Source organism: Benincasa hispida, chromosome 10, assembly GCF_027475165.1.
Source record: "Benincasa hispida cultivar pf3 chromosome 10, pf3_genome.v1.1, whole genome shotgun sequence".
In the NCBI taxonomy this organism is placed as follows: domain Eukaryota; kingdom Viridiplantae; phylum Streptophyta; class Magnoliopsida; order Cucurbitales; family Cucurbitaceae; genus Benincasa; species Benincasa hispida.
The window spans coordinates 11,927,286-11,949,035 of NC_143487.1; the positions used below are offsets into that span (position 1 = coordinate 11,927,286).

Below are 21,750 nucleotides of genomic sequence, written 5' to 3' on the forward strand. Positions count from 1 at the left end.
CATCCAGGTTTATGTTCAACTTCCAATCCGAGCACGTAATCAACATACATATGCTCTTTCTCCCATACTTTAGCAGTTTCTTCATTCTTTTCTTATATATGGCGTGGAACAAGCTATCTAAACCATGTAGGTTCAAGTGACTTTGCAAAATAGACTTGGTGGAGGGTCGAGAAATGGGGTCACTAGAATCGGTGGAGGGTGGAGAAATGGGGTCACTGGACTCGGTGGAGGGTGGAGGAATGGGGTCACTGGACGCGATGGAGGGTGGAAGGATGGTGCCACTAGACTTGGTAAAAGGTGGAGGAATAGGGTCACGGGACTCGGTGGATGGTGGAGGAATAGGGTCACTAGTCTTGGTGGACTTCATGCCTAAACCCTACATCGTTTAAGAAGTATGTTAGGTCAAACACTACATGTTATAGATTTATATTAGAACAAGTCTAAGATAATATTACATACCCAACACAAGGATCGCGGTAGGTTGGTGATTGTTTATACGTCGGCCTGAAGGATACTCAAGTCAGACTTGACATCTTTCAAGTCTGGTTGCACATCATCCAATTTATGTTCTACCATAGACACTCTCTGTCTATGTCATGGAGTGATATACGATGGCCCACACCCCACATGGGCTCCAAATAGGATGTTTTCAACTGAGGTGACACTCACTACTCAACTGGGGATATATGCTCGTGAGACTCATTATGAGGAGTGTGAATCTCACGCTCGTCAGTAGTGACCTCGTGAGACATGCTCATGGAATTTTGGCTCGTGAGACTGATGCTCGTGACTCTCGTAGTCATGGAGTGACTATGAGCATCATCATCATGGTGTGATATGTGTGTCTTTAAGGAGATCGCCTCGACATCAGTGCATTCATATATGGGTCGTTCATCAACCCTAGTGTCCTTATACTGCCTCTCCTTATCCGACATGATCAATGGTGTGGTTGTACAAAACAAAGAAGAATTTGTTAGTTACATGTGACCTTCACCTTAAATCTGAGTAAATATTGATGTAATACACTAACCTCGTTGGACTTAAACACATCTCGTTGTATTGTTCTCGTTGGCAGTGAATATGTACACTCTCACCTCAGGAATCGAGGTACGATATGTCTATTCAGTCGAGTTGCAACTTTTTCGACAATCGTTGATATGATCTCGTATGCCTACACCTATCATAATAAATAAACGATTATAAAACAAGAATAAGTAGTAACTAATATTGTGACTAAAATAAATAGATCTCATATAGCCAAGGAATGAATATTAACTAGAATGCATGAGGAAACCCCGGTAGGTTGTACTTGATAATGTAGTTTTTATTGTTCTTGGACCGTTTCTTGTAGTTATCTGCCTTACCACTCAATCCTCTTTATAGTCCAAGTAACATCCTCTCTCATAACATGTTTTCCCAATCCATGCCATTGAAGTAATCCAAATCCTCCACATCAATTAATGAGGTCTTAATGACATTGACCCTTATCTTTTCCCTCCCCATCATAGCCAGTTTGGTGTAATAGACCAATGTCATCTTCATAGCATCCATGTCATTCTCAAACTCTATCTCCTTGTACACTGTTTCTAAGGTACCAATGTGAATGTCCCTTGTAAAATCATTCTTGAAGTACCTATTAGCAGTGATCCAGGTGCTTCAACCCTCCTTATAACTATTGGATTAGGTGACCGCCACAATCCGGTCACCAATAGGAAGTCTTCTTTGGAGAATGTTACAACCGTACGATTCAAATCGAAGTCATTCCATCATTCCTATCGTCTACAACTTCCCTCAATAGAATGTAGTAGACCAATGGAATATTGAAGATAATGTCCATGTCTACAAATCGCCCAAATACCATCTTCTTGAAAAGGCAAACTGAGTGGGAGTAAGCTTCTCTTTCACTATCTTGTTAGTTGTCCCAATGTGAGAGGATAGATTGGTTGCTTGGCCTGGAAAACGATCATGGGGAGGAATCTTGAATTGTCTAGCTATACTACATAGAATAACAATACACGATACTCGATGCATGGTACTCGATATTCAATACTTGATATACAATTCTCGTTACCCCGATACTCGATACATGCTACATAGTGTTATCCCTTACTCGCTACATTACATATAACTCGATGGTTGATTATCGAGCATTCAGTTTGATTTTCCACTTTTATGACTTATCCTACTCAAATCCTAAACTCTAAACGGTCCGAAATACCAGAAATATGAAAATTGAAACGAAAAAAATTTAAGCTTCAGCCAAACATGCAAGATATGAAAACTGAAATGAAAACTGTATTGGTCGAGTATCGAGGAACATGCAAGTACATATTGAGGAACATGATGCCAAAATATAAACAAAGAGAAGAATGTTGCCTGATGTAGAAAGAATCGAGAGAGTTTTGAGTCAACAAGTGCAATGGTTGAGGGATACAAAATCGAAAGACGAGAAAGAATAGTCTGAGCAACGAGTTGAAATCATGAAATAATGGACTTCAAGTAGGTTAAGAATTCAAAAAGTTTAAAAGAATCGAGTATAAAGTTATCGAGTATCGAGTATGATGTGACTATGATCAAGTATGCCCATGTCAATTGTTGTCGTATTGAGTGACCATGCACTGAGATATCGAGTGACGAGCCATCGTGGATTGAGTTCCTTGATAGTGGTAGGCGTGTGGGGTGCATCTTAGGGGCGAAGTAGTAAAATCACACGTGAATGACGGAAGCAGAAGACCACTTTTCATTAATTGACTATTTTTTATTTAGGTGTCTCAAATAAGATCATCTGTAAAAATAAATAAATAAAATAATAAATAAATAATAATAATAATAATAATAATTAGAGAAAAAAAAAAAAAAAAAAACTCATTTTGATCTTCCAACTAGTCTATTCAAAATGGCGCGTTTCTTAATCCTAAGGTAACTTTGGTTATGCCTCTAACCAAGGATTGGATGCCAAACATCAACTTCGATAATGCCTTCCGCCTTTTCTCCTTTGCCTTTCTAAAGAAGCTTTTAAAAACTCAACTATATGGCGATTGCAACGGTAACTGCTCCACGATCCCCAACTCACCTCATAGTCGCCCAAAAATGGCGGATTCAAGTTCTGGGTTACCGCCAATTAATGACGATGACAATACCAACGAAAGCTTCCCAAATATCCCGGTTGAGATTGTGAGCGACGAGGAAATGGCCCTAATCGAAGCTGCCTTAGCCGCTGCCGTCACCACTGCTCGATCTTCAACCTCCGCTATTCGTTCCACTTTTTGTTCCTCTCAGAATCTCTTTAACACCAGGTCGATTCACTCCATTACCCTCCTATCCAAGAGGGGCATCTCTTCTTCCCAGCCAGACATTGAGGATCTCGGCAAAATCGCGATTACCCAGAAGAAGATCAAAGTCAATGAATCGTTTCTGCAACGTTATAGGAGGAACAAGCCCTTGGCCGTCACTGATATTACTCAAATGGTATGGACTTCTTGTTTCGCTTCTCATTGGTTTTCTTATTTTTGATTTGATCGGAATAAACTCTGAACTAAATTAGCTTGTTTCTATAAGTATAAGTTCTTTCAAAAACATTTGTATCTGTTTATGTTACACTCGGACAGTTTTTGTGTAGGAAGTGCTTGAACACTTCCAGACAGCCTGAAGCTGAAGCCCATTTGATTATTTGAATTGGGAAAGTTGTCTCCATATGTTTGTTTCCTTCTCGTCTTTGAAGGAAATCTTGAAGCAACCCAAGACAGTATAACCTGATTTTTCCCATCTTTTTATGGGGTGGAAAATTTATGTACTTAACTCCTGACCTGACATCTGCAGGAATGGTGTGAAAAACAGATGGAGCTTTCTCTTCTTTCTGGAGTTCGGAAAAAAACCAAAGCTATGGAAGCAGGTATTGCGCGCCATGCAATGCTTGAAGCGGAGGTAAATTTCTAGTCTCTAGATTGCCTTATTTCATTTGTGCGTGCTCTAGTTAGCTGTTTCTTAGTAAGTAGTATCTAAAATGGCTTTTGTGACTACATGTTGTGATGCTTGAACCATTTATCACATATATGTATATGACCTTGTTAGGACTGAGTCTTCTGTGTTAGTTCCCCTACTTACATACCTTTCGATTAAATCTGTAGGATAGCAGCCTGAAATCCTATAGCATTTAGTGTCAAGTACCTTGTTATCAAAACCTGTGAATTATTTTGAGTAATCATCATGAACAGAACTAATTAGTAATTCTTATATTCTCCTTTTTACCACTATTAATATGTACCCTCTTTGAATCCTTGTAGGTTGTTAAAAAAGTCAAAGTTCAGGTGAAATCGGAAGAAGATAGATGGGCTTTGAAGCTTCTTAATTTCATATTTGGTGTAAATCAACTAGTGCTTGAAGGATTGACTCGTGAACTGCCTGTGTAAGTCCCGATTTTTGTGTCCGATTCTCCCGTTTGTCCATCGGCATACTTTCTAGCTACACTCATAAATTGTTAAGCCTTGCTTGGAACAATTTTTGTGACACATCAGGGACATTAAAGTTGAAAATTAGGCAGTTCTACTGCCTGGTTTAGTTCCTCTGAATGAATAGGAGAACGATTCGTTTGATGAAACAAGTTTAGGGGAATAATTTGTTTAATGAAACCAGTTCTTTTTCTGCTCTTCTTTTGCAAGTTTCTTAGAATATCAATTACTGACGTTATTCTTGCTATTGCACTATACTTTCTTCTTATGAACGAAGTGAAAAATATGTCAATTTTAGCATCATTAACTTGGGACACGCTAATGTGAACTTTCAAATTAGTTACATTGGATAGAAAATGAGTTGAGTGTTATGTGAAAATAATATGGTGCTTGCACTCTTACAGCCTATCATATGGCAGTTGTTTCCCTGTTTTTAGATGGGCATTTTACGTTTTTCCATGATTTGATTAAAACAAATTACTCTCTTTTGCTTCCATTGATTTTCAGTTTTCAGTTTTCAACTGCTATTGTTCTCTTTTCTTGTACACACGATTTGTAGCTATTATTAGAATTATTTCTGTTACTTGGATTTTTCCACTTCTCTCAATCTCACAGAAGCTACGTTTGCATTGGGTTCAGATTGAGCTTGGTCGAAGGTGTATGGATAGTTGGTGTGATTGATGAGATTCAGATGTTGGAGATTAATACCAGTAAAATACCAATGTTGATAGACAGAAAAACCCGTGTGCGGGATACAATTCCTGCTGAACCACAACGAAGAAATGGAAAGTATGTTATTATGGTTATTTTCTTTAAGCCTTAGGATTATCACTCCATGTTCATCTCTGGATTGCAAAGGATATTGATTTAACTACCCTTATTGTTTTTGCAGGCTTCAATTAATGTGTTATAAGTTCTTATTGGACAGTTTAATTTCTGGTAGCTTTTCTATCAGACAATTTTTCGATTTCTTTTCTTTGAATCCTCATTCCACCTTGTCCGAGGAAATTGCGGACAGCACTACTTCATTTGGTTTTACTGCAAAGGTAGAGCTTTTAACTTCTGCTTGTTTTTCCACAATGATAATAAGGATGATGAGAAAATGATACTAACTCTACATGTCAAAATAGGGGGAAAAAAAGATTATCTGACTAGCTTCTTTAAATATTTTATATAAAGTAACCACCCTAGGTTGACCTGTAAAAGTCATGCAAATAAAAGAAGGGTCTAGAAGGAATGAGTTTAAATGATGGTGGCCATCTACCTAGAATTTAATATTCTCCGTGTTTCCTTGTCAATAAATGTAGTAGGGTTTGGTGGTTGTCTTGTGAGAATAATCTAGGTGCTTGGACACTCACACATAAATTATAAGTATATATTTTACATAATCTGGAGCTTACTTTCAGGCTCTCGATGCATTAGATTTTCTTTGGGAAGTTTTAGGAGAGTATTGTCAACACAATATTAGGTAATTCCGGAAGAAACTAACTATATGCAGATTTTTGTGTTTTTTTTCTTGTTTATACAGACTCTTGATGATGTAGTAAGATACTACATAAATTGTTGTAGCATGCTGCCTCCTTCTCACAATCAACTCTTACTAAGGTACACATTTATACTATAAAGGTTCTGATTTTTTCAATGGTTGTGCACTTGTGCTGGATTTGCAATAGTTTTATATGTTATTATTGGATTTTGGACTGAACCCTGTTTCTTATATGTTGAGCTTTTAACCCTGTTTTGTATACTTCACCTTTTCTTCTTGCTCAAACCGATGCTCGTGGTTTGCCCTTTGGAAACTGATACTTCATTATGCTACATTTTTCATTGTGATCTGTGTTGGCAGTTGCTTCTGAGAAATATTTCAGTTCTGATAAGATATGGTTAATTGTTATGGTGCAGATATGAATCACAAAAGGATCAGTCTATTATTGTTGAAGATGAATTTGCATATAATCATGGTTGGCTCAAGAGTCAACTTGAGACCTTATTACAGGTCTGGGGTGGACAGCGAGAACCCGAATGTACTCCTCGGGAAGAACGATGGAAATGCCGACATTGTCAATTTGTTTCTGACTGCCCTGTGAATGCTAACTTCGATGCTACTCGAAAGCCCGAGTAATTCAACTCGAAAATTCTGGGTTTGGTCTCTCCTGCCAACTAACAAGATCATCTCCTTCATGTTTATGGGGTTCATTTTCTGACCCTTCCCCTCAGAAGCTATAGTTTTATGTTTTAGCTTCTTGTGATTTATTTACAACAGATATATCAATTTGGATTGATCATGTTTGTATTTACACTCGCGGTGCAAAACTGCACCTCTTAGAAACAGATGTATGTGTTGTAGTTCTAATTTGGAGAACTATTCTTGGTTGTATTGGCAATTTTCTTAAGCTTGAGCAGTGAGGTAAAACAGCAATTACAAGTATATTATTTTATTAAAAAAAAATAATTTTATTGTATGTAAGAATTGAAATCGTTGGTTGCCAATCTGAGTATAACTCTGGATAAGACATAAAATAACCATAGATATTTTATGTTTTAATGGTTAATTTTCTGAGAGAATGTGATATATAACATATGGATAGCACCTTTAACAAAAAATAATTGTGTTTGGTTTAATTTTTCAGTGTTTAATTTTGAAAAAAAAATTAAAATGTTTGGTAACTATTTAAAATAGTTTTTGAAATACTTTTCAAGTATATTTTAACTTATAAAAATGATTTTTTTTTAAAAAAAAAACTTTTTTCTAGTCATTCCAAATTGGCCTTAAGTCTCCGCTCAATTTTTCTAGCACGATAGAACAAATAGGGCTAATTTTTAAGAAAAAGAAAAAAAAACTCTCCACTCGAACATAATTATTTCTTTCCCTTTATACCCCATCTATATACATATATTTACTGTAACATTCCATATATTTAAAAATAAAAATAAACTGAATTTAGAATCTGAATTTAGCTTAACATTCCTAGATTAAAATTTGAATCAATTCATTTTCAAATTACTTGATTTTGTTCAAATTGAAGACATAATTTGATTTTGTTATTGGTCATAAAAACTATATTCGAGCTCAAAATTTCAGAATATAAAGTTATTCCAAAGAAAGGAAAATGTGTATGCTAAGGTAAGGAAATGACGGTTATAAATGCACGTACATACTTAACACTCAAGATGGGAGATGATAATTGGAACTCAATGAATTTTAATGAAATCTAAATCAATTTAAAAAAAATTATTGCATAAATATTTAGAAGGAAGCAAAAGAAACTAACTACTTTTGCAATAATACTCTTATAGTTGTTTTCTCAAAGAAAGGAAAAAAAAACGATGCATCCATCTTCAATTCCCCATATTTATTAGGGAAAGTTTCACATAGAGAGAAAATGTCAAACTGTTTACCGAAATAGTAAAAAAAGAAGAAAAAAAAAACACTCAAAGATATTGATAGACTTTATCAGCGTTTATCAGTTCTTATCATCGACATACTTCTATCAGTCTTTATCAATTTCTATAAAAAAAAATTAAAATTTTATTATTTTGTATAAATAGTTTTCTTAGAAAATTTCTTATTTATTATGTATCTATATTTAAAAATATATATGTTAAAAAAAAAAATAGAAACCTGAGAGGGTGTCACTTTTGTTCATTCTCCACCTTTTTCTAATTTTGGCCTTTATTCCATCCGTGCAGCTGCAAATCGCCAACAGTTAGAGATGTCCACGATTAAGTAGGACCGTAGATGGCATCCTCATCCCCGCTGCATTTTATTCTTGAGAAAATTTTCACGAAACGGGATGGGATTCCCCGTGAGAGAGAAATTCATTAAATATACACCTCTATTCCCAATCTCACGCGACAAGATTGCTAGGGGAGGCCAGAAATTTTTCAAATTTTAAAATTTAAATATATTTATTGTTTAGTTTTAGTATATAGAATTTTAATTTTTTATTTTTATTTTTCTCTCTTTCTTTCTCGATTAAAAAAAGGTTGAAATCCTAAAGGTCTGTTTCATAGAAAATCTCAAAACAGAAATTTGAAAATAAAGGATTAAATGAAAACAGAATTATATTTCATATTTTCAAATATGTATTTATCAGCAGATTCATAAATTAGATTCTAATTTAAACAATTGTAAACTATTTCTAGTTAGCCATTAAATACTGGTTGACATTAAACTATTATTAATTTATTTATAAGCAATAATTTATAGGATAAATTGAAATTGTGGTCCTTATGATTTGGAAGCAAGTTAGATGTAACGACCCGAGTTTAGGAGAGATATATAAATAAACCGATATCACATCCGAATGAGAGAGATCGTGAGAACATGAAAGTATGATTAAGAAAGACTAAAAAGAATTGAAAGTTACTACATATACCAATAAGGTATATTTTCCTTTTTAGTGGTTCAATCATAGGAATTCCAAAGTTAAGCGTGCTTAACTTGGAAACTTGGAGCAATCCTAACAACATTCACTTCTAAAAGCATTCAAGACATGTAAGGACAACGTAGCTAGGTCGTAGGGGAATGTCGGGGCCATCAGGTATCGAATCTGGATTTCGAATCCTGGTCTGAATCCTAGGCCTATAGCATTACAGATGATATCAGAGTGAAACCTCTCCCAGTAAGATGTGGTTCGGGAGCGGAAGCTAGTGGGTATGTAATGACCCGAATTTAGGAGGGGTGCATGAATAAACCGACATCACATCTAAATGAGAGGGATCCTGAGGACATGAAAGTATGGTTAAGAAAGACCTTAAAAGAACTAAAAAGTCACTACTTATTCCAACAAGGTGTATCTTCCTTTTTGATGGCTCAATCATAGGAACTCCAAGACTAAGCATGCTTAGCTTGGAGCAATCTTATGTTGAGTATCCTCTTGAGAATTTTCCTATGATGCATGTGAGTGAGGACAAACCATCTTGAAAGGACCTGTGTTATCGGAAAATATTATTTTCAGAATTTGCACTATTTAAATCACATAATCCGAAATAGTTTTTAGAAACAAAATTTCATTTGAAGTGCAAACCAAACCAACCCTAAAATCTTCCATTCTTCTTCCTATTTCCTTCGACACACCACCTCCACCTCTGTCTCGATGTCCGATGATCTCTCTCTGTCTTACATCCCTTCGACTCGCTTTCTCTGTCTCTCTTTGAGTTCAACCTCGCACCGTTTGTTCACTTCGACGATCTCTCATCTCTAACTCGCAAAGGTAAGATTCTAAAGCTCATTGAAGAAAATAGATTTAAATCTTAAATTTCCGATTTTATTCTATTTTGATTCTTATTTTGGTCATTGATGTTAAATGACTATGAAATTTTTGACATGGCTGGATTCTTTTTCCTTTCGGACAATTACTGTCTCTGCTAATTAAGATGTTGTCTTTGTACTTTGTTCCTTTGGGAACAAGAATTCGACGATGAAATTCTTTTAACGTTTGTAGCAATGGATGCTTTTGGTGTTAACTGTTAAGTGTGTTTTAGATCATTAATGGTTTTGTGATTTATGAGCAAAACAGTCCATGTATTCTAATGGATTTTCAAAGCCAATCCATTCTTATTGAAAAATGCATTTATTTTTAATATTTGTTTTCACAAAGAACATGGAAGCTTTAAAGTTTTTTTTTTTAGGGAATTAAAAATGAAAATGAAATCGATCGAATTGAGACTTTTGTTGTGTTTTGTTTAACTTTTCAAGTGTTTAATTTTGAAAATAAATTATTTTGGAAAAAATTGAAGTGTTTGACAACTTTTCAAACACTTTCAAATTGTATTTTAAACAGTTTTTAGTAAAAGTTTAAATTAAAATGACATTTTTTTAAAACATTTTTTTCTCTAATCAATCCAAACATTTGTTTAATATCTTAGTCTAAGACCATAATAGACATTATTGAAAGTTTAGATACCAAAACAGACATTTTAAAAATTTAGAAATCAAAATAGAACAAAATTGAAAGATTGGGAACTAAAATAAGATCTAAACCAAAATAACAAAAAGAAAGTGACAATCATTGCATACAACCAATTAGAAGTCGGTTTTATAAAATGAAAATTGATCATTCAATTTTTTATGATCCTAAAACTAACATATGTACACTCCTAATCATTTCTTAGCCGGATTTAGAGAGTGCAAAAACTAATAGTTTTGATAAAAAAAAAAAAAAAAAAAAAAATTAACATTTGTGAAATTTTGTGTATAAAAATTATTATATGCCATAATATTTTATAGGTTAGTTCAGTTTTAGTATAATTTTAATTCATAATGAACAACAGAAAGTATAGAGACTAAAATTAAATAAATTTTAAAGTAATATTTTCACTTTTTTTTTTAATTAAAACACTATAGGTTGCAAACATATTCTTAAGTCGATGGTGGGTCGAAAGCCCAATATCCATCTTAGCCATAGGCCCAAAGCCCAAATTTGTTAATGAAATCTTTCTTAAAAGTGAACAAAAATATGACAGCGTGGCAGTTTCTAATTGGTCGAAAAATTATCCTTCAGAAACGTAGATGCAAAGGATAAAACCGAAGAAAACAGAAAAGGAAACCCTAGAACACAAGAACTTCACTGAAAAGTGGAAGCCGGGAAAATTCCGATGGCGACAGATCGGAAGAGGCAGAGACCGAACATATTGATCACCGGAACTCCGGGCACCGGCAAGACAACAACCTCATCTGCTTTAGCAGACACCGCTCAACTCCGTCATGTCTCCATCGGAGACCTTGTGAAGGAGAAAAGTTTGCACGATGGCTGGGACGACGAACTCCAATGCTATGTCATCAACGAAGATCTGGTTAGGTTTTTTCTTCTTTAATCCTTACATAAACTGCTGATTTCATCCTCCTGTAACCTAATTACGAATTGACACCGGTCTTAGACTGAATGAATTTTAATGGCTTTTCCGTTGTACTCGAGATGATGCTAACCTGTAGGCCTACTGAAATTTTCAGGTCTGCGATGAGTTGGAGGATTTGATGGAAGAAGGTGGAATCATTGTGGACTATCACGGTTGTGATTTTTTCCCTGAGCGGTGGTTTGATCGCGTGGTTGTTCTCCAAACTGAGAACTCCATCTTATATGACCGCTTGACGAAGAGGTAACAAAATTGTTAAATGATATGATATTAAAATTTCCAACACCTATCAAACACTTAAGTTTTTGGTTCAATAGGAGGTTTAAAATGGTATTAGGGCGGATAATCTACCCATCGACTCAAGCTTTTTTGGATCAATTGAAAGTTTAAAATAGTGTTAGAGTAGGTAATCTAGGGATGTTTATGATAGTGTTAGAGCAGGGAGATCCTTTCTCTTAATTTATTTTCTCCACATTTAATATTGATTTCCACTTATTGGATTACAAGTGAAGGTGAGTTTTAGACAATATTATATTAAATTTGCTTCATTCATCGTCTAAACTTTTGGATCAATAGGTGATTTAAGAGAAATCAAAGCTTGTTTGTTTGTGATTATTCTGATTCTGCATTTTGCTCCAACCCTCTTTTCAGACACTCGTGGGATTCTGTTTGTGGTGTGCAGGGGATACGAGGGAGCTAAGCTTTCAAACAATATTGAATGTGAAATCTTTCAGATATTACTGGAGGAAGCGAAAGAAAATTATCAGGAGAACATAGTGGTGGCTCTAAGGAGTGACACTGTAGAAGATGTAGCTAGAAGTGTTGAAACTTTGGCGAACTGGGTCAAGAATTGGCAACCTGTAAGCTAAGCAGATAAGAAAACAAAGATGAGATTATTTTTGCACCCGTTTTCTTGATTCTAATTTTATGTGAAGTAAAAGAAAGCTGTCTTTGCTGCTTGATGGAATTGGTTTTTAGCCTCATCTTTATTAGTTGTATATCTCCCAATTCTCCATTGTTGGAGTATTAGAAAGCTACACCCTTTTTATCAGGTTTTACCCAGTTTGTATCAATGTTTATCATTGAAACTCAATGGATATTATCGAAGAATTTTGAGGACTACGATTGAAAATCTTTTGAATCTCTTGATCTGGGTGCTTCATGATTCCATTGCAGAATGCAGAAAATTCTCAAGGATTCAGGACGCAAGTAGGGGCCCTTTGAAGATGGGTATAAAGTCATAAACTCTTGAGATCTTTGTATGAATAGGCTGTTTGATGTGGGTATGTTTGTTTTGCATAAATGAAGACATTCTCCTGTGTGCAATCTGCTTGAACTTGTAAACAGCTGCGTCATTGCTTGCTAATTTGTGTGCTTTGAAAGCTTGAAACATTTTTGTAGAAGATTATGTCGTTGTTTGTATGCTAGTCAATGTCTCTGGAATGTTAAGGCATGCCATTTTTTCAGTTTTAGTCCTTTGAAATGATAATTGGTGGCACGTTTTTTATATGCATCTTCTTCATACACAAATGCTTATCAGTTTCATCCGATTTTGAGGAGGTGATTATCATCAAACTCCTCGTAGGTTGGTTTAATGGCTAAATTTTTTAATGTCCTTAATTCTTTGTTTCAATTAAGAAAAGAGATTATCTTCAAACTGGTAAGTTGGAGAGTTTTTTCCGTCAAAATAATTGGACTAATATGTCAAATATGAAAAGCATACGCGATAATATTTTGAATATCGAGACAACTTATATATAATAACATATATGAGACAACTTATATATAAGAAATAATTATGTAAATAATTTCAGATGGAAGCACTCTTAACTTTTAGCTTTTATGTCAAACTTCATCATTTATCTTAAATTTTTTATGCAAAATATTTATTTTTTGGAACAATTTCATAGTTTAAGAATATTTTATTGGAACAATCTTCATAGTTAAAAGTTAAAAATGAAACCTTTTAAAGTTGTAGAATGATTTAATCAACACTTCAGTAAAAATTTGAAAAAAAAAAAAAAAAGATTCATTCAGCACAGTACCACCATAATCAAATATTCAATCTCAAGCTAATTTTTCTATATATGAAAAAAAAAAAAAAAAGAAGAAGAAATAAATGCGTCCGCCATTATAAGATCAAGATATAGCTAGTGATTTTAGAGAGAATATAACAACTCAGTTTCCTTCCGTCTCTTTTTATCTCCCTCTCCGTCTCTTCAAGATGACCAAAGGACTACAGATTTTTCCAGAATCGTATAATTAAAGGTAATCTGCTTTCTTTTACTTGCCAATTCTCTTCATTGTTCCTTTCAAATCTCCATTTTTAAGCAGTATCTAAAACTTGCCCTTAAGGTGTTTGATAAAATGCCATATCCAAATATTAATGACTTAGTGAAGCATCCTTGACGTAAAATTACACCCTACAAATAAAACAAGAGATTTTTGTACGGACAACCCAATCTTGGTCGTGTTAATACGGAATGACAAAAATCAATGAAAACTAACATTTTGTTTACGTCATAGAACACTTAGCTGTCTTGAACTCAGTACCGCGTTAAGAATGTCTCACCCGCTAAATGGCCGTAGCCCTAGATTAACATGAACATTGGGTTAGGATTATGACTATTTCACGATGGGTGAGATGTCCCTAACACAATACTAAGTTTTAGACGGTTAAGTGTTGTATAATGTAAGTAAAAAAAAAAAAACATTTTCATTAGTTATTTAGGAGTAGGTTATTCCACATTAACACAACTAGGATTGGGCCATCCGTATAAAAATCTCCCTAAACCAACACTTTTGAGAATGTAGAGGGAGGGAGTGTTTACTAGGTTCGTGTGATGATCGAGGAGTTCCTCCTTGATCCACCTTTCAGAGAGAAAGGCCATTTTTTGTGGCTTGCTGGGGTGTGTGCGGTTGTTTGGGATATTTGGAGGAAGAGGAATGATAGAGTGTTTAGAGGGAGCATAGGGACCCTTGTGAGGTGTGGTCTTTAGTGAGATTTCATGCCGAAGTTTTTTTGTAACTATTCTCTAGGAAACATTTTACTTAGCTAGAACCCCTTCCTTTAGATGGGGTTTTTTTGGCGGACGTATTTTTGTACGACCTTGTATTCTTTCATTTTTTCCTCGAGCAGTTCTTATCCGCCAAAAAAAAAAACTTTTGAGAATGTAATTTCAGATATAAAGCATTTCTGCAGTTCATCTATTCTAGGTGCCTTCATATTTTGCCTTGTCTTATTCTTTTCTCTAGAGCATTTAATAGTTGCCCTTTTTTTTTGTTACAGCTTTGTAGCAGACATTTGACTGATATTTATTAGCCCTTTATTTACAAGTATGTTAAGTAGAGGTTTATTCTCAATGCATATTTCAACTTCTTTGAAATGCTTCTCTTCATCAACCTCTAATGTGCTCAAAGTTGGAGATATCTTGAGCTATACCAGAATATTCACCAGCAAAGATGTTTTGGAATACTCCAAAGTGAGTCATGACTCAAATCCTCTGCATTTTGATTCCGAATTAGCTCGGCGTGCTGGATTCAACGGCCGTCTTGTTCACGGGATGCTTGTTGCTTCAATGTTCCCTCATATCATTTCCTCTCATTTTGTAAGTCTGGCCAGTTTGCATTTCTTACCCTTAAACTTTTAGGGGATTGAGAAATGCCACCTGAATCTTACAACTGATTTAATGCTTGTTTGAGATCTTTTAATGTATGGCCTTTTTTTTTTGTAGCCCGGAGCCATCTACGTGTCACAAAGCTTGAATTTTAAGTTGCCAGTCTATGTGGGAGAGAACATCGTTGGTCAGGTAGAAGCAATCGATTTGAGGGAGAATAAGAAGAGATACCTGTAAGCTTACTCTTGGGAAAATCTCTACATTCTCAAATTCAAATATCAAGTTATCATTTCATTGAGTTGGGTACTTGCCAAATGTGTATTTCAGGGCAAAATTCATAACAAAGTGCATGAGGAATGGCCACGAAGTTGTTCTCGAGGGTGAGGCAAGGGCCATCATACCGTCTGATTTTCATTCCACAAACGGGTAGAAGAAGATGTTCAAAGATTTAAGTCTCGACCGTTCCCTTGTACTCGGGTTGGAGGGCTGTTAGCTGGCCTAAGATGTGGTTGAAGGGAGCAGTTTGCCACTTGAATTCATTCAATTTCTTCTTTACCCGCTCTGGCTGAAGGTTGTCAAGTCTGGGAATTGGAGATGGTTTCCTAGCCTCCATTTTCTTTTGTTCCATCTCTTATTGATAGGGATATGAACAATATCTATTGTATGCTGTCATCTAGGCTTGTTTCGTTTTCAATAAAGTTGCCATGAGCGTTTCCATCTTCAAACTGATCAACTATCATCAATAGAGACTAACAAAATGAAACAGATAAACACTTATGTACTCACATAAACTACAGAGGATAATGAATTGAATTTTTATTCAATTGTATTGTGTTCAATGAGACATCCAAGCAGCATAAAAGTGTAGTCAAAGTTTAAGAATCAGAAGATTCTGATACGGTAATATTTCTATTGCATGTAATAACTTGCTCCTTCGACAGCATGTTCACTAAACCCTTGACTACCCTTAACTCGTAATTTTCCCAAAAAAAGAAAAAAAAAAAAAATCAATGGGGCAAAAGGGGGAGGGGGGAGAGGGGAGGGGAATGAAAAAGAAAGCTATCTTTCTCCTCGGTACCTGGTAGAGGAGCACCAGAGCAATCGTGTGGTATGTACATTATCTATAGTGAACTACAACTGCTATCTTTTAGTCTGTGGCAGAATCATCGACGGTTTGAACTTCGAGAACTTCTGTGTTGTGATCGAAGGAAATTTGATCTACAGAACGGGAAATGTTCAGTTGGCCTTGTGGGGTTCCAAAGAGGGTAGTAAATATCTGTCTATGGCATTCGTCACAGAAGTAGATATAGGTAAAATGGCCTTCAAATGGGAGCTTATGGACTGCAGCTCCTGGTAGGATCCGATGAACATAATCGGTCATCGATGGTGGAACCACCATATCATCCATCCCCTGTTTGAAGGAACATATGAGATCATAAGGGAGAATCAAACCAAACTACAATTGACAGCTCCAATTAGGATTTTAAAAAATAGAGTTTATTTTCATTGTCCAGATAAAGTCCTTTTTCAAAAAATTCAATTTCTCAGACGTCATTCATCAGCTAGTTCAAGTGAAGCAGAGGCCACTATAATGAGGAAGTGGGCATTGACGTCATGTTAATAAAAATATGAGGTTGATGAGAAGGAATCAGCATGATACTACTGGTTATAATAAATAATAATAAAAATTGTAAAAGTACCAAAAGTTAAATTTTGAGGAAGATGAACATCAGCAATCAAAATCTAACCTGCCATATGTGTATTGGACCAAGGAAGCCAGTGAATTCCTCTTGGACATCACCTACTAAAGACTTGAGCCAATGAATCACAGATTTTACTTGACGTTTCTGTAACCTGAGATCGTGAAGCTTGAAACCCCAATCTGACACCAGTAATGTAGCTTCCTCCACAAAAGGTTTTGCAATACCTTGCCTGATTGATTCTTCTACGTCTCTTTGCCAGAACTCTTCAGAGATCGGATCCTCTACTAAAGCTCTATCCTGAAAAAAAAGATATTATGACTAGATCCTCAGTGATGATTTAGTGAAGTTTCTATGCAATCTCAAAAGCTCAGTGAAATCTCTAGAAAAGAAAACCAGTTAACAAAACCTAAATGGCTTGGGCCAAAAACTATGAAGTTTTGTACCTTACGTTAGATATCTAGAATTTCACGTTACACATGAAAACATTACAAAACAAGAAATTAGACATCCGCATATAATAGGAGTTCCAGCCAAGACTAGAGAAACATGAAAACATTCTCAACATATCATCACAGATGTCTAATCATCAACAATGGGGAAGACCATTCTTACAACAGAAGGATCACGATTAAAGATCAACTGTGACTGTAGATAATAGAGTCTCACCCTTTTTCCTAGTGATAATGCCAACCACTTATCAATCTGATCATGCTTCCCCGACAGGAAGCTCCTACGGTAAAACAGAGGAAGAACAGTAGGAAATCTTCGAGCTAAGAAGTACATAAATTTCCTCTTTCTACTCCATTTCTCCCATGTCCGACGTCTTTCCTCCTTTGTCATACTTGGATCATAGGGATTAACCATTGGAGCAAACATAGCTGCACCTGCAGAAGGATGCCAATATATATCAGAAATTCTATTGCCAACATATAGTCATTGCAACTCTGAAAATGTAATTGGGTATCCTCATCCAATATCCCCGTCTCCATCTCTCCCTCTCTCTTTCACTGGCTTAAAAAATCCCACTCCAGCAATACTATTTCGATTCAAAGATGTTCTACAGAATTTGAGCTAGAATCGAACAAGTCCTTGTTTGTTTTTATTAATTCTACATTTCAGCATTGAGCTTTGAGCATTTAACTGAAGAAATATGGTATTATTGTCATATTCGTACCTGCAAGTTTATCAGGAATATACCTAAGAGCTGCCCAAGCATGCATGCTCCCTGTGGAATACCCTATTACCCAAAATCTGTCGTTGACACCTAAAGCATTCGCTAAAAATGACATGTCCATTGCTGAAGATTCAAGGTTTCTTTGAGGATGAGGATCACTCTCACCAAACCCCGGGAGATCATATGTCAATAAGCGAATGCCAAACTCTTCCAACATCGAAGACTTAAGCCCAGGCATTCCTAAGGATAAGAATCATATGAAAATATGTTCAGAAAAGGTTGCGTAAAGATATACAGGAATAATTTAACATAAAATTTCCTGAAATCTTAAACCCTTCCTATACAACCTCCAAGCCGAGAAGAGAGGAAAGTATGAGGACCGATCATTGAAAATCTAGCTCTTTCTGCAGAGACACCTTGCTCCTTGTAAGCCAAGAATCTACCGTCTGGAAGCATTACTCGCTTGGCGCTCGGAGGATGCATGTAAACCTTTTTAATTGGTGAGATGGCAATATCATCGCGTTGATCACTAAGACTTAAAACTGCAGTTAAACAAACCAGATCATTAAAGAGGTTCTTCAGAGGAAATTCCTCAGTCAACCAGAAGACAACCATTAAAAACGCAATTCAGAGGAAATTCTTCAGTTTGGTACAAATATGATTCTTCAGATAGAAGGAAGCGCGAAAACGATTCAAGAAGCGAAGTAAGGAAACGAAGCAAAATTCGAAAAACACGAAGTTCAAATTAAATTCAACTATCTTTATAAACTTTAAAAAACACAGATACAGCAAAAGCGAAGTTCAGAAATTCACCTGCCAAAACAAGAACCGAAACGGACAGTATGACCATCCAAACATGAAACGGATCCTTATCCTCGGGCAAGTAGTCATTGAAGAACCGCAATTTACCAAAAACCTTCTCACAAGGTCCTCTCACTCTCTTCTCAATGTACGATCCCTTCCCAAACGTCTTCACAAGATACGATTCATTATCTCCAAAACTCTGCACCACAATATCCCTACACCCCTTCCCGAACTCCAGAGCCATCTCCCCAGCCGCCTTGAGAAACTCCATGGCTTGATCTCCAAAATTCTCCGGTTCACCTCCCACTCCATGGCTAGCAGTATAAGACGGCGGCACTGCGGAAGTCATACCGTCCGCAGATCCAAATCACGGCAGACTAGAATGGCGTCGCCGGAGGACGTGGAGAAAGAATCAAAACCTGTGGCATAAAATTCAGTGTCGTGGGAAGTGGAATGAAAATCAAAATAAAGAAAGAAAGAAAGAGAAATAGAAACGAAGTGATGTGGAAAAGGCTTGAATGAGACGCAAAGTGAAAAAGAGAGAGAAAGAAGAATCTAGGGTTAGCAGAAGAGAAATGTTTGACGAACAAAGGGGAACTGGAAAGGCAATGGCGATGGTGGTGGTGATGGTCGTGGTGGGTGGGGACGAAGACGAAGACGAATTCAATTATTTATTTATTTATTTGTTATTCATTTATTATTATTACATTTTTCTTTCTTTCTTTTCTTTTCTTTTTTTTTGAAAACATATATTATTATTACATTTTAAAATAATGCTCTTGTATTCTACTATTTTGGTTTTATTCTATTTTTAAATTCTATAATTTTTAAAATTAGTTAGTTTATTATTTATTTTTTTCCATAAAAAAATTAGTAACTATTAGTATGGTAAAACTGTCTACTAATGATTGACCATGATAGACTTATATCACTAATGTTGGTAGATGTTCACAGTGATAAATCACTAATAGATAAGAAAAATTTGTTATATTTATAAATAAGTTAACCAATTTTTTTATTTAAAAACAATAATATTTTCTTTAAGTGAAAATTATTAATATTTTTCAACCAATACGTTTAATAAATATTGTTAGTCTCTCAAAGTTAATTTTTATCGAGATTGACTAAATAATAATGACTTTCATACAAAGCAAACATATTATGTGACCATATTTTTGAATTTAGAGTGAGAATGTAAAGAAAGATAATTTTTTTTTAAAAAAAAATAACAATTAACGAGTATTAAAAACTAAATTTAAGATTTATTTAGACTAAAATTAAACTTTAACCAAAATGTTGTCTTGACCTAATAATAATTTTCTCAATTTATTAAACCAAAAAGTTAATAAACACTACTTTTTTTTAAGTAAAAATGAATGACATTAACGCAGGAGAGTTAATTTTAAAATTTATTAAAAGTAATGTGAAAATTGGATAAAATTACAAGATTAAGATGGTATTTTAATTAAATATTATTAAATAATTTTTATTGGAAAATGAGAGTGGGAGAAAAGAGTATTGGGATTGCTCGAAATATTTCGCTGATTTGAAAGTATGGACGGCTCTACCACTCCCCTGCCTCAGCCTCAACCGTTTTGGTGGCCATTATTCTTTATTTATTTTTTAATTCTTACTTTTTCAGTTATCCACCATCGTCTTACGTGGCATTTCATCCTTTTCTATATTTATAAATTATTTTTTTAACTAAAAGTTTGTTTTATTTTATTTATTTTGTTTCTCTTGCATTACATCGTGGAATGTAGATGAGGATGAGGGTGAAATGATAAAAAGTATAAAACAATATAGAGAAATCTGGATTTTGTATAATATGTTTTCAAAGGGGGAAAAACTTGTATGAAACTTTTTTTTTGAGAAATAGAAGTAATATGTGGTATGATAGTGCTAGAAAAATTATCTAAAAATGCCAACAAAAGCATAGTCATAATATTCATACTATTCGATTCTCCCACCCTACATTTTAATTACAATACATTTACAAAAAAATATATATATATATATCTAAAAGGTGTGCGTATGTACAACTTCTAGGGTAGAAGGTCATGTCAATTACCACGGATCTAGATTCACTTTGACAAATTAAATATTTAGTTAAACATTAAAATTTGTGCTTATTAGATCACTAAATATTTTATATTCATATTTTATAGTTGATTAAGTGTGTGTTTGGATTAACTTTGAAATGATTGATTTTGAAAATAAACCAATTTGAAAAAAAAAAATTGATGTGTTAGGTAATAACTCAAATAGTTTTTGAGACACATTCAAGTTTGTCTTCAACCGTTTTTATCAAAAGAGTATAAATAAAAATGATTATTTCATAAAAAAAAATACTTTTTTCTCTAGTCTATCTAAGCAGATCCTAAAATATTATAAATACATACTAACCAAATTTAAACATGGCTGAACTGGTAAAAAAGAATATTGGTAATATTCATTATATAGAATTTAAGTTTGAAATCATACCACAAATTTATAATATTATATTATATTTTAGAAAAAAAGGAGATGAAGTCAAAATAAAGTATTATATATCCGTCAAAAAGTATGAAGATTAAAGTAAAAATGTGAGTGATTGTTCTATTTTACATTATCACAGTTGAAATGAATTTGAATGTGAGAGAAATTGTAGTGTCCTGAGGAATAAATTCCAATGCATTATTCACTATTTAACAACACCTAGAAAAATATAAGAATGTGACTGCACTCCTACCAAAAGAAAATGGTGCATCTTCTAACCACTTTTATAAATTAATTTAGTAGCTAATATATTATGACGATGTAATAATTTTAATGGCACATTTGAACCCTTGTGATTCTGAGAGATTTCAAGTCCTCATACATTTTAAATGAAAGACTTGTTTGAAATTCTGATTTTACTTTAAATTAAAGTTATTTTTGTTTTACTTTAGAAAAGAATGATTTAAAAATTCGGACTGATTTGAAATTCTAATTTTATTAAAAGAAACTTCTAACTTCAATGGTCCTATATTGTAAAATTTCATAAGATTTAGAAATAAATTACTACTTTAATCTTGTCATATTCTAATTTTTAATGAACAAATCATAGTTAAAAAGACTATATTAGTAAATTTTAACTTTATTTTTTTTTCTACATCATTCAAACA

General features: G+C 34.4%; 4 protein-coding genes across 4 annotated transcripts; 3 read left to right on the top strand and 1 right to left on the bottom strand.

Moving 5' to 3' along the window:
- Positions 1–2,922: 2,922 nt before the first annotated feature.
- LOC120088700 (exonuclease V-like protein) lies at positions 2,923–6,832 on the top strand. The gene is made up of 7 exons (XM_039046122.2): positions 2,923–3,468; positions 3,820–3,924; positions 4,284–4,405; positions 5,088–5,237; positions 5,341–5,494; positions 5,977–6,053; positions 6,351–6,832. Exons 1-7 carry the CDS (start codon positions 2,932–2,934, stop codon positions 6,568–6,570), a joined length of 1,365 nt encoding a protein of 454 aa, XP_038902050.2. The 5' UTR covers positions 2,923–2,931; the 3' UTR covers positions 6,571–6,832.
- Positions 6,833–10,918: 4,086 nt separating this feature from the next.
- Positions 10,919–12,438, top strand: AAK6 (P-loop containing nucleoside triphosphate hydrolases superfamily protein). Its single transcript, XM_039045280.2, has 3 exons — positions 10,919–11,246; positions 11,404–11,549; positions 11,989–12,438. The coding sequence occupies exons 1-3, from the start codon at positions 11,049–11,051 to the stop codon at positions 12,173–12,175; spliced, it is 531 nt and encodes a 176-aa protein (XP_038901208.1). The 5' UTR covers positions 10,919–11,048; the 3' UTR covers positions 12,176–12,438.
- A 651-nt stretch (positions 12,439–13,089) lies between these two features.
- LOC120088171 (hydroxyacyl-thioester dehydratase type-like protein) lies at positions 13,090–15,648 on the top strand. The gene is made up of 4 exons (XM_039045281.2): positions 13,090–13,574; positions 14,596–14,914; positions 15,041–15,156; positions 15,251–15,648. The coding sequence occupies exons 2-4, from the start codon at positions 14,645–14,647 to the stop codon at positions 15,351–15,353; spliced, it is 489 nt and encodes a 162-aa protein (XP_038901209.1). The 5' UTR covers positions 13,090–13,574; positions 14,596–14,644; the 3' UTR covers positions 15,354–15,648.
- A 67-nt stretch (positions 15,649–15,715) lies between these two features.
- On the bottom strand, positions 15,716–19,277 carry LOC120088169 (uncharacterized). The gene is made up of 6 exons (XM_039045279.2): positions 18,614–19,277; positions 18,148–18,342; positions 17,801–18,040; positions 17,293–17,510; positions 16,672–16,923; positions 15,716–16,334 (listed from the first exon to the last, which is right to left on the bottom strand). The coding sequence occupies exons 1-6, from the start codon at positions 18,951–18,953 to the stop codon at positions 16,071–16,073; spliced, it is 1,509 nt and encodes a 502-aa protein (XP_038901207.1). The 5' UTR covers positions 18,954–19,277; the 3' UTR covers positions 15,716–16,070.
- Positions 19,278–21,750: the final 2,473 nt, after the last annotated feature.